The sequence below is a fragment of the Aspergillus wentii genome (assembly GCF_001890725.1).
Source record: "Aspergillus wentii DTO 134E9 unplaced genomic scaffold ASPWEscaffold_4, whole genome shotgun sequence".
NCBI lineage: Eukaryota > Fungi > Ascomycota > Eurotiomycetes > Eurotiales > Aspergillaceae > Aspergillus > Aspergillus wentii.
The window spans coordinates 173,229-185,178 of NW_024467835.1; the positions used below are offsets into that span (position 1 = coordinate 173,229).

At 51.5% G+C, this 11,950-nt stretch overlaps 6 protein-coding genes and 1 non-coding gene across 7 annotated transcripts; 3 read left to right on the forward strand and 4 right to left on the reverse strand.

Annotated features, from left to right (window-relative positions):
* Window positions 1-187: 187 nt before the first annotated feature.
* ASPWEDRAFT_112184 (uncharacterized protein) lies at window positions 188-1,248 on the reverse strand (the record flags this gene model as incomplete). The annotated part of the gene is made up of 4 exons (XM_040828308.1): window positions 188-485; window positions 532-1,007; window positions 1,056-1,075; window positions 1,122-1,248. 4 exons carry the CDS (start codon window positions 1,246-1,248, stop codon window positions 188-190), a joined length of 921 nt encoding a protein of 306 aa, XP_040688372.1.
* Window positions 1,249-1,302: 54 nt separating this feature from the next.
* On the reverse strand, window positions 1,303-3,170 carry ASPWEDRAFT_154084 (sugar porter family MFS transporter). Its single transcript, XM_040829659.1, has 3 exons — window positions 2,630-3,170; window positions 1,873-2,583; window positions 1,303-1,826 (listed from the first exon to the last, which is right to left on the reverse strand). Exons 1-3 carry the CDS (start codon window positions 3,164-3,166, stop codon window positions 1,464-1,466), a joined length of 1,611 nt encoding a protein of 536 aa, XP_040688373.1. The 5' UTR covers window positions 3,167-3,170; the 3' UTR covers window positions 1,303-1,463.
* Window positions 3,171-4,806: 1,636 nt separating this feature from the next.
* On the reverse strand, window positions 4,807-6,361 carry ASPWEDRAFT_112121 (uncharacterized protein; the record flags this gene model as incomplete). The annotated part of the gene is made up of 2 exons (XM_040828305.1): window positions 4,807-6,015; window positions 6,059-6,361. 2 exons carry the CDS (start codon window positions 6,359-6,361, stop codon window positions 4,807-4,809), a joined length of 1,512 nt encoding a protein of 503 aa, XP_040688374.1.
* A 493-nt stretch (window positions 6,362-6,854) lies between these two features.
* On the forward strand, window positions 6,855-8,033 carry ASPWEDRAFT_112338 (uncharacterized protein; the record flags this gene model as incomplete). Its single annotated transcript, XM_040828318.1, has 1 exon — window positions 6,855-8,033. A coding segment is annotated over one exon (1,179 nt), but the record flags the coding sequence as incomplete, so codon positions are not given.
* A 259-nt stretch (window positions 8,034-8,292) lies between these two features.
* On the forward strand, window positions 8,293-9,449 carry ASPWEDRAFT_27395 (uncharacterized protein; the record flags this gene model as incomplete). The annotated part of the gene is made up of 3 exons (XM_040832989.1): window positions 8,293-8,604; window positions 8,651-9,089; window positions 9,136-9,449. 3 exons carry the CDS (start codon window positions 8,293-8,295, stop codon window positions 9,447-9,449), a joined length of 1,065 nt encoding a protein of 354 aa, XP_040688376.1.
* Window positions 9,337-10,147, reverse strand: ASPWEDRAFT_182848 (uncharacterized protein; the record flags this gene model as incomplete). Its single annotated transcript, XM_040831956.1, has 2 exons — window positions 9,337-9,748; window positions 9,793-10,147. The coding sequence occupies 2 exons, from the start codon at window positions 10,145-10,147 to the stop codon at window positions 9,513-9,515; spliced, it is 591 nt and encodes a 196-aa protein (XP_040688377.1). The 3' UTR covers window positions 9,337-9,512.
* A 1,130-nt stretch (window positions 10,148-11,277) lies between these two features.
* ASPWEDRAFT_t112 lies at window positions 11,278-11,351 on the forward strand. Its single transcript has one exon. It is a non-coding gene; the product is annotated as a tRNA-Ile (tRNA).
* Window positions 11,352-11,950: the final 599 nt, after the last annotated feature.

Here is an 11,950-nt window from a genome sequence, read left to right on the forward strand (position 1 = left end):
ACCTTCCCCACCTGCTTCCACCTCTCAACAAACGTCGGACGCATCATCATAGTTTATAATACATGCAGCCAACGTAAAGTCGACTGAACAAATTAAGATTCACGGCCACCTAGGTATCAACCGCCTATTATACATATTACATATTAAAAACCCCCACAGAAAAAAAATATATATACACAATGAAAGTCTAATCCCTCGCCTTGGGCAACTCTGGCAACGGTAAATCCGGCTGACTCCACGGATCCGGACGCAGGCTCTGCGTGGCATCAGAGGCATCATCCTCTTTGCACCCTCTCGATGAGCCCAGCAGTCGCGGCAGGAAGCGTGCAAAGATGGCCTTGAAGCACGGCATCGATGCAGCCAGGATACCCGTGTTGGTCTCGATGATGGACCAGTACATGGCGTCGCTGATGACGTAGGTTACGTCGGGGGAGGAGAGCATGGCGGGGATGTAGGTGATGCGGATGATGGAGGCGATGCAGGCGCTGCATTATTAGTATGCTGCAGCTGAATGGAGGGAGGGGGGCATACAAAAGACCAAAGCAGAGAATGATGAGGATACCAATCTTCTGTCGACGGGATATGTCGAGTTGCATGATGACCTTCATGGGTAGAGCGTACGTGATGACATCGGTGCAGATATTCAACGCCGCATTCGCCATATAAAACACGTTGATCTCTACACAGCTCCCCAGTGTGGTTGGAGACCACGCTTTACGGATAGGATTGCACTGGAAGATAGCCACAATCACGAATGATCCGGCCTGGCAGACAATCACCCCGAGCATGATGTACGACAGCCGGGTGAGGGTGGCATTCTCGAGATGCGTGTAGAAGACGAGAACGGAGCATTTGACGAAGCCCAGACAGGACAGGTAGAAGGTCGAGCTGACGTAGATGATCTTGAGATAGGTTTGGAAGTCGGCCAGGTCGATGTCAGACATGTGGTGGCCGAGGCCATTGTGGACAGCGGCGAGGCCGATGCCGATGAAGCCCCAGGAGAGAAGCTATACAGTTAGCAAGCAATAAAGAACAGACGGTAATCAAGAACATACTGAGGCGATTATAATGAGATCTGGCTCGTTAGTAACGTTTTGATAATGACAAAGATGGGGACATACAATCATCCAAGCGAACCTTGCGGAAGATAAAAATCCTCGACAGAATGCGCAAAGTAACCACGACAAAGGAGAGAATGGCAAAAACGACAGCCACACCGGTGACGACAGGAGCTTTGGAGTGAGCCATGTTGCTTGCTGATTGACGGGGATGTTTAGCTGCTTATCATTTATATCAAGGGATGATGTGACTGGTCCATCTGACGGATATGCAAGCATCGAAGAACCAATAAATTAGTCACGGCATGATAAAGTACGCCCATCTCTGATGTGTCACCTGGAAGAAGACCGATTTCAGCCATATTGAACCTGTCAATCACTGCTGTCTATTCTATATGTACAAATCTATGCGTTCTCCACAAACTCCTCCCTCCCCTTATCCTCGCCCAGTTTGACATTCTCAATCCCTCGCCGGAACATATCCTCGTCCTCATGCAGCTGCGTCATGATTTTCCCATGCGCACGCCACACGGGCTTAGTCTCGAATAGTCGGTCCATCGCTTCGAGGGGCACTCCTTTTGTCTCAGGGATGAGGAAGAAGACGAAGATGACAGAGAGCAGCATGAGGCTGGCGAAGAAAAAGTACATTCCGTAGCCCATGGTCGACAGCATTTGGGGGGTGAATCGGGACACTATGAAATTCCAGAACCAATTACTGGCTGCGGCTCCTGCCTGTGCGACAGCTCGCATGTTGGGATCGAACATTTCCTGTTTTGTTATTAGTTGAGGTTGTTGATATAGGGGAGAGACGTACCGAGTTCAGCACCCACGGTGTACCATTCCACGTCGGGGTATAACACGCAGTATACAGGTAGAAGAAGAAAATGGCCATAATGCCAGAGCCATTCAGCTTCAGGTCTGGCTTGTTATCTGGCTCAACAACGCAGATATAAGCACCGATCACCCACAGACAGATGGAACCCGTCACACCACCAGCCATCAACAACTTGCGCCGACCAAGCTGGTCAATCAACCACAGCAGCCAGATGACCGTCACAACCATCTTAACCACGCCAAAGATACCAGAGCACAGCGAGTTGGTCTCTCCTTTAATACCGATACTCTTGAAAATACTCGGACTGTAGTAATTGATGGCGTTAATGCCCGACCCATTCTGCCAGAAGAACAGCATGAAACCGAGGAACAGCCGCCATTTGACACGCGGGCTCTCCCAGGCTGCGATGAATGGCTTCCAGAAACCAATTCCGATCGCTGCTTTTTGTTCTTCCAGTGCTTGGTCGATGCCGCCGATTTCTTCAATCATGTAGATTTCATTCGCGTCGAGTTGGCGCACCCAGCACAGGTTGGCGATCGCTTCTTCGCGTCGGCCGCGGGAGAAGAGCCATCGGGGTGATTCACGGATGACCAGCGATCCAATTAGTAGTAGACCGGATGGGATGAGTTGGACGGCAAAGGGAATGAGCCATTGTGTGTGCGAGGGAGGCATGGTCGTATCAACACCGTACTGTCTGGTCAGTATCTTTACTATATATATAAAGAGGGGGACTCACGTTAATCCAAAACCCAACCAACCCCCCAATCTGCCATCCCAATTCATAAACACCCACCAAGCGACCACGAATCGCAGGAGGCGCAAGTTCAGAAATATAAATCGGGGTGAGATTCGACCCAGCACCGACTCCAATTCCTGCGAGAACACGTCCAGCATACATGATCCCCAGTCCACGCTGGCCATTCGCACCGAGCATCAATCCCGAGCCAAGCGTGAAGATGATACCGGTAGCGAGGAGGCCCCATTTTCTGCCCCAGAAGTAGCCGATCGGGTAGGCGAACAGAGCGCCGAAAAAGGCGCCAGCTTGGTAGAGGGAGACGATGTTGGCAGAGACCAGGTCGACCTTTTCGTCGGACCATTCGTTGAAGTGGAATTCATCTTGGAAGGAGTCGAGTTCGATGGTTTGCCCGATAAAGGCGCTGTCATAGCCGATCATGCACGAGGCACATGAAGCGACGGCTGCTAACAGATAAATCCGCCAGTTGTAGACCTGGGGAGGCGTCGGACGGTCCTCGACTAATGTGAGGAGGGTCATGGTGAGACGGTGGATGAGGGAGTGTCAGGGTGAAACATGACCGGAAGTGGGCTATATAGGCTAGAGCCACGTGGGGAAAGGAATACCCCGGATCCAGAACCCCAGACTTCATCGTTTAGCCCCCTCCGCATGTGTGGGATTGTGGAGAAATAATATCAATAAACGATCGAATGGATTGATTGCGATGGGCCGTCTGACATCATCTTCTCCGCAGGCTGAACGCTTTGCCGATTTCTGGGTCTGCGTATTGCCGTGTGGCGAAGTATATTAAGTTTACTGAACTCAATTGAAACACTGTCGGTCTGCCATTGAGACACTTTTCATGAATACTGGGCAAACCATCAGCGGTCTAATGGGAATTACTCCTGGATACGTTCAAATACCTTGACAGGAACAAACACAAATCCGATCGTGTAAAATGCACCGGATTCCAGTAATTACTGTAGACTAGATCGATGTGGTATTGGGCTTTGCGGTGATGATGATGGAGTACAGGTGGAAGACATGTTCTATAATGACAGTTGTGGTTGTCTCCATGACTTACGACAGAGGGACAGTATCATTAGTATATCAGAGTAGGGGCTAGTACATCAGGTGTGCTATATCAACTAAATATAAGTGTAAAGAATGTAATATGATCTCAACGATAATTGCAGGGCCACCACTCCCTGAGCATTGCCTATTCATTCTAACTTGTATATTTCCTAGATCGAGTCGCCAACAGTGTCACATTTAAATGACAAGTATACTAAAGCTATCTATCTCGCGTGGAATAACGGACTATTTAACAACCTCTACGCCCTACAAAATAAAACCTCCAACAAGGGCAAGCAGTGCATCAACTACAAGAACATATAAAACCGATTCTCGGGGAGTTGAAGAAAACAGAAAAACCAAGACAACGCATATCCAGACTATCAATGCGACAGGGCTGCAGATACGGTGGACTGCCTCCCAGGATCCATCTGGCCACAAGCATGGAACAAGCATAGGCTCTCTGATGGGATCGTTGAGTGAACAGACAGATTGAATCAAGTGCCGAGCGAACGGCCCTCGAGCTTACGGACGCAGGGAAACTCATCGCCAGTGATGTCCAGCCGGTGTAGAATGAGTTATCAGGCTTTAGGTCACCGCTCGTAAATGGTATAAAAAGTCACACTACTCGAAGAAGCTAACATATTCTAGATAAATGTAGTATTATTAATTCAACCTACCCAATGCATTTTGCGGGTATTCCCATATTCTCCAATTCAGATGGCCAAGACAAATCATTTAGCCCCATTGACTGGGCTACGCATTCGCCCTGCCTTCTTCCGATTCCATTGCCTCCGCTCATTTACCGTTGCCGTCACCAGTGCCGATAAATGCCTCCTTGGGAGACTCATATAAAGAAGCAAATAGAAGCCATATCATTGGATGAAGAAAAGCCGTTCTATATTCTAAACGAGGAAAATCATTCCGCTCAACACTTTTCCCCCGCCAAGGTGTTGAGACGAGATCTGCGGGGTAAAACATCCAGCATTTTCTACATTCTTCCACAGAATAAAAATTTAATACTGACAGGAATAAACATCAGGCTAAGGATTCAACCGTAACTCATTCATACATGTTCACATGGACACATCACCCTATCTACATGCTCATACCTTGAACTTCCCCCTGCCAATCCCCTGCTCAAACACCTGCCGGATCTCCTCCAACTGCAACCCCGACACCTCCGGATAGAACCAGAAGATCCACAGCCATCCCACCCCGCAAATCCCCGCGTAGAAGCCAAAGGTGCCAGATGGCGTCATCCCCTGCATCATGGACAGAAACGTGCTGGACACAATCACGTTAGTCGCCCAGTTCGAACACGTCAGCCACATGGTGCCCATGGCGCGGACCTCGAGCGGGAAGAAGTCGGCGCTCATCCAGGCGGTGTTGCCGACGGAGACGCCGTAGAAGAGCACGAACCAGATGACGAAGATGAGGACGACGATGGCGGGGGCGTTGATTTTGGCGGAGGGCACGGTCATGGTTTCTGTGTCGACGGGGATGAAGATGAAGGCGATGGCGATGGCGATGAGGCCTGCGCACATGCCCCAGGACGTGCTGAGGAGGAGTTTGCGACGGCCCAGACGGTCGACGACGAGGGTGTTGACGACGGACATGATGAGGTTGGTGCCGGCCACGACGAGCCCGACGGCCGTGGGGTTGTCGAAGCCGACGAGCGAGAAGAGAGTGGAGGAGTAGTACATGAGGGTGTTGAAGCCGGACATTTGGGAGATGACCATGAGGCCGCAGGCGCAGAAGAGGGCGCGCAGGTTGGAGGGGGTGGTGTGTAGTTGTTGGATCTTGCTCCAGCGGCTTTCGCTGCCGATGCGTTTTGCTTCGTCGCAGGCTTCGACGATGGAGCGGCGGACGGCAAGGACCTGGCCGGGAGATGCGCTGGCGTAGATTTTGCGCAGGACGAGGTCTGCTTCGTCGAGACGGTTGTGATAGACGAGGTGACGGGGTGACTCGGGGCAGAAGGGGAGCATGATGGCTAGGATGATGGATGGGACGGCACCGAGGCCCACCATGTATCGCCATCCTTCGCTGACGTTGGCGAGGCCAGCGCCAACAGCGTATGCCACGACCTGTCCGCCGGTGATGCACATGTTGTTCAGTCCGATGAGACGACCGCGTGCTTTGGCGGGTGCGATCTCAGCGACGTAGAGAGGAACCACCATGGCCGCAGAGCCAACGCCCAGTCCGACGACGGCTCGACCAACGGCCATTTGGGCGATGCTATACGAAGCGCCTTGGAGGACGGCGCCGACGGTGAAGAGGGCACATCCCATGTAGATGCAGGATTTCCGACCGAGCTGACAATTAGATACGTAGTAGATATAGGGAGGAGGGAGGTACCTTGTCAGCTGTCAGTCCAGCAGCAATGGCACCAAAGAAAGCACCACCAGAACATAGTGACGTGATGAGTTCTTTCTCATTGCTGGAGAGAGAATGCTGGTCGAGACTGTCGCCAATGTAGACGAGCACCGCAGAGATAATGCCTGTATCGTAGCCAAAGAGCAGACCGGCAATCGACGCTGTCAGAGCGACAACCCACACGAACCACGAGACAGGCAGGTTGTTGATGTCGTCGAGTGAATCCTTTTCAGGGTCTTTTTCGTCGTGGTGTTCGACGTGCTGGTCGATAGGCTTGTCGTCCATGGTTCCATATGAATATAGTACAATGTCTATGAATCTATCATCTATGAAGATACGAGATGGGCACTTATCACTACTTATGTATTTCCCCATACCCCAGATTGTCAATGCTCTCTCCTGATTGGCTGCCACTGCGGGGCACGTGTCTGGGGTATCATATTTTATCTTCATCGATTCCCCTCAAACAGCAATTCTCGCCGGGAAAATGCCTCGTCCTTTGCCTTGCAGCCACTGCAGATAAGCATCTCCTCTCCTCTCGCGTGCTATCACTGACGTACGTACAGCCCATCATCTCAAGTGCCTCCCCGCCGATCACGCCTGTCAGCGCTGTCTGCAACTGAACATTCCCTGCATCCCCTCGGCTTCGCTGCGCTTTCGTCATTTCCCTGTTTCCTTCCCTACCGATCAGCCCTGGTTCAACCGACGCGCCCTGCGTTTTATCCAGGAATCCTCCGATGACATTGCGCACTATCCCGATGACGAAGGCAGCAATGATATCACCCCGCTGCCCAAACCATGCAATACCCGGCTGTCTGCCATTCTGCTGCGCTTCTTCGCCAGCGACATTGCCGTCCGGTTTGATCTATGCGATCCGCAGTCGCATTTCTCCCGCGTGGTCCCCCAGCGCGCCAGATCCTCCCCCCCGTTACTTCACGCCATCCTCACCACCTCTGCCCGCCATCTCATCCGTATCCCGCGGTACCGCAATGCCGCCGGCGTCGTCGAATGGCAGGGGCATTGCCTGCCCGATCTGACCGAAGAATCGGCCGTCCGGTATCACAACGAGTGCATTCGGGATCTCCTCGCCCTGAGCATGGATCCGGTGCAGATCCACAACGACGACCTGCTGGCAGCGGCTATCATTCTCCGGACGGATGAAGAAATGGACGCCCCCCTCCGTGAAGAACCCGAAGACCACGAGGTTTTCCTGCGCATGCTGGCCGTCTTCATCGCTGCCCAGATCGCCCAGCCCGGCACGGTGGGCGGATTCCGCGAAGTCGCCTTCTGGATCGCTCTGCGCCAGGAGGTGTTTACCTCGTTTGTGAAACAGCGGGCTCTGAACTTCCCCCTCGCGCACTGCGAGGCGTTCCGCTCGCTCTCCCCCGCCGAGGATCCCGTCTGGGCCAATCGGCTCATCATCTTCTGCGCTGACGTCCTCGAGTACTGCTACGGCAGTGGCGAGGTGGCTCCCGAGCACAGTTCGACCCGGTGGTGCGAGCTAGTCGAGTACCAGAATTTACTGGCGCGCCATCTCCCCGCGTCGTTCGAGCCGCTCTACAACCGCAGCCCCGATCACGCAGCCGGGGAGGTCTTCCCCGAGATCTGGCATCTGGACCGCTGGCACGTCACGGGGGTCAGCCATGCCGAGTTGGCGCGGATTCTGCTGGTGGTCTTTGACCCCATGCGACCGCGACTAGGCCCCGGATCGGCGGCGGGGCAGCGGGCGATGGCCGAGGAAGTGCGGGGGATTGTGCGACGGCTATGTGGGATGGCGGTGTGCAATCGCCGACTGCCGCCGGTGTTCAACACGGCGCTGATGGGGATCGTGACGTGCGGGGAGTATTTCGAGGAGAGGCGAGAGCAGGAGGCGCTGCTGGGGGTGTTGGGGGTGATGCAGCGAGAGCACGCGTTTCCTACGTCCAAGATTGAGGAGCGATTCGACTGGAGTAGATAATTAGGATGATTGGTGGATAATTTGGTCATGTGCCGTCATGTGCTGTGGAGATGGACATTTGGTGTTTTTCGCCGACTATTTCTACTTTAGCTAAAAGAGTAATTCTCGCCGGCCATTGCCATACTATATCTGCAGTATACTTTCATCAACAGCGGTCAGCTATAACCAGGATAGCTATAAAAATGTCTTTCAATTCTCTTTCAGCTCGTTCAATTACTCTCAATTCAATTCAAATCAATTCAACAGCTCAAAAATAATCATGTCCCTCAAAGTCGGCATCGCAGGCCTCGGCCGCATGGGCGCCCGTCACGCCCTGCACTTCCACAACTTCACCCCCAGAGCCCAAGTCATCGCTGCTTCATCGCCGCGGCCAGAGGAGCTGGAATGGGCGCACAAGAATCTCGTCGGCGCGACCACGTATGCAGACTTTGACGATATGTTGAATGCGCCTGGTTTGCAGGCTGTTGTTATTGCGTCTGCCACCAGTGTGCATGCCGAGCAGGCCATCAAGGCGATTAAGAAGGGACTCCATGTGCTGTGTGAGAAGCCATTGAGTACGAGCATTGAAGAGGTATGTCTACTGTCTTTTTAGTATATGAATATACTAATAAAGTCAGTCCCAATCTGTGGTCGACGCCTACCGCACCTCCATCAAAACCCACCCCTCCCAAAAAGTCATCTGCGGATTCTCGCGCCGCTTCGACGCCTCCTACCGCGATGCCTTTGACAAAATGACCGACGGCACCATCGGACGTCCCAGCGTCTTCCGCTCGCAGACCTGCGACAAGCTCGACCCGAGCGGTTTCTTCGTCGAGTACGCCCAGTTCTCGGGTGGGATTTTCGTCGACTGCTCGATCCACGATATCGATCTGGCGCTGTGGTTCTTTGGTGAAGATTCGACGGTCAAGTCGGTCTCTGCGGTGGGTATTACTGCTGTCTCGCCTGAGTTGCGCAAGTATAACGATCGGGATAATGCGTTTGGCATCATCGAGTTCTATGGGGGGAAGATTGCGCAGTTGTTCTGTAGTCGGATGATGGCTGCGGGTCAAGAAGACTGTAAGCTCCCTCACCTCTATATGACGACACTATACTAACAGGTCAGGCACCGAAATCACCGGCACCAAAGGCAAGCTGGCCGTCAACACCCAGCCGGCCTCGAACCTGGTCAACATCTACGAACCAACCGGTATTCGCCGCGAAATCCCACCCCACTACTACGGGCGATTCAGAGAAGCCTTCATCACCGAGGCGAACGAGTTCACGGCCTGCTGTCTGGACGATACCGAGCCGCCTATGCGGGTTGAGGGGGCTGTTGCTGCTGTTCGCATTGGCTGCGCATTGCAGGAGAGTCTGATTACAGGCAAGAAGATTGAGTTTGATGAGCGGGGAGAGAGAATTGAAAAGGCTAGAATTTAAAATCGATAGATGTGATTATGTTAAACTAATAGAATGATTCGGGGTATATATAACATCAGTCGTTTACATGAAGAACGCAGCAACGAGGACACCAACGCCAGCGAGGAAGGAAGTTTCCTTCATTGAGACGGCGCTGTTTTCGTCTGTTCCGGTGGCAGCGGCAGATGAAGTTGTTGCGGTGCCAGTCGAGTCGGCAGTGGATTCGGTGGAAGTGCCTGTGGTGGTGCCAGTGGCAGTCGATGTAGTCGCGCCAGTGGTTGTAAAGGTAGAAGCAGAGATGGAGATGGAAGAAGTAGCATCTACATCGTTAGCATAATTCGCCCATAAATATCAGTCAACATACTAGTCTTCCCCTCACACAACGTATTCAACTCATTCCAGGCAGTCTTATATGCCAACACATCCTTCGCCGAGTCTTTACATCCCTTGACAATACAGTCAGACACCCTACTGGCCTGCTCTTTGATCTTGCTCGCATCACCGGTGGAGCTGCAGATACACTTGAGGTCGGCCTCGCTGGAGCTGGTCTTTGCGTCTTTGCTGCAGTTGTCGCCGACAATGTCGGTGTAAAAGTCGCTCAGGCAGGGCTGGACACACGTGGGGGCGCCTCTTATGATGTCGTCGATGGTCTTGGGAGTAGCTGCGGCCACGTGGGTGGCAGCCACTGTCAGGGCGAGGAGGGAAGTGGAGAGATGCATTTTGAATGTATAGATAGATAGATAGAAGATAGAATATGGTTGATATGATGATGAGAGTAAACACGAAGAAGAGAGATTTATATCTCCGCCAAGGACCCTGAACGAAACGCAGATTCAAAGGATTTGGGGGCCATTCTATACATGCCCGATTAGGAAACCGGCAGGCGCAGTCTGACCAATGGTATAGCTTCATATCTCCTTAGCTTCACATTTAGCGTCGTAAGTGGGTCATCACGTAGGGCAATGAAGGCTGTGTAAACAAATGTCTCATGAGCCTCTTAGGTAGTCTTGGCTATATGGAGGACTCCCATTGACTGTTCTTGCTAGAGTCGAGTACATCGCCCTGCTGCTCCACTCTTGGCTGCACTGCAATTAGCAGATGGACTTTTTCATAACATATTGGCTATCAGGCTGTGTTTTCTGTCCATGTCCTTTGTTGGTCTCGTTCTTGGCGAATAGGCGCAGACGTGGGTGAACTCAGCGTAGCATTCATCTTCAGTGAGTGCCATCTCTACAATCTGAAAGGAGAAAAGATGCAGATAATCATTTATAATTAGCTTTGAAAACATCCCACCTTCTCACGTGGAGGAATGCCGGTGGTTTTCCAGAACTGCTGTTCCACAAGGCAAGGGGCTGGTATGTGGTATCTGCAGGATCTGGAGGCTTAACGGTCAGCCTCACGGATTCATGCCCTGCTATCGTTTTTCAGTGACCCACGCCTAGAAGATGACGTCTGTGGCAGTGATGGCGGTTCGATCCTGCCATAAACAGCCATCCGCCAGACCTACTATGATAGATCATGTTGATAGCAGATAGATAGCATGCCTTAATATGGTATAATTCTCCATCTTAGATAGTTTCAAGCCATGAGGTAGTATGACGTAGTGAGACATGATCCATCAGATAGACAATTTGACATTGAAGCTGTGCCCCCCGGAATATGTCCGAATTACTAATATTCTATTGATTACAATCTAATTCACAGCCAGGATTCCTATCTTGATATGAAACTATTCCAGCATCATTAAGAGCCTCATCAATTGCACGCAGCTAAATTAAGGACCTCCAGACAACCTAACCAGTTAGATAGAATCATGAAGTCAAAGGAAATGCTGCTTATCAACCAATCAGGTCCTGTAGCTCAGTCGGTTAGAGCGTGGTGCTAATAACGCCAAGGTCGCGAGTTCGACCCTCGTCGGGACCATTTTTTTGTTTTCTGGGACCATTCATTCCCCAGCTACATGATTCTCTTGCTGCTGTTATTTTTGTCGTTTTTTGTTTCTTTCGTAGTTGACATAAGACCGGGTAGTATTGACAATCCGTGTCAGTGGAAATGACATTTTCCCTCTCATCTCACCACGCTATACCTATTCCGGCATCGCATTCTATGAATCGAACGATCGATGTCAATTCTCAGCAGTAGTCGTTTCACTACCTTCGCTGAATACACTAGACATGCACTCTATTCAAGGCTACTCAGGAACCTATCTTGAACAGTTGCAGAACACGCGTTGGGATTGTCGATCATCGGTCTGGATGTCCGGAAGAGTGAAAGTCTCCGCTCGGAGATAATAATGGAGTCGAGTGTACATTGTATGGGGTGTGTTCTACACCTTATTCCGGCTCTTATTCTTGATCCTATGGCTTCGTTATCTTTTATTATGCTGGGATTGGTGTTTATCTGTAGTTTGGGAATGGTTGTGTGGTAAGTGTATAGCTGTATAGCTGTATGTATAACTGTATAGTCGTAGCACGATAGTCAAAGTATAGTGGTGAAGCAGTATAGACTGAAGTATAATGCAT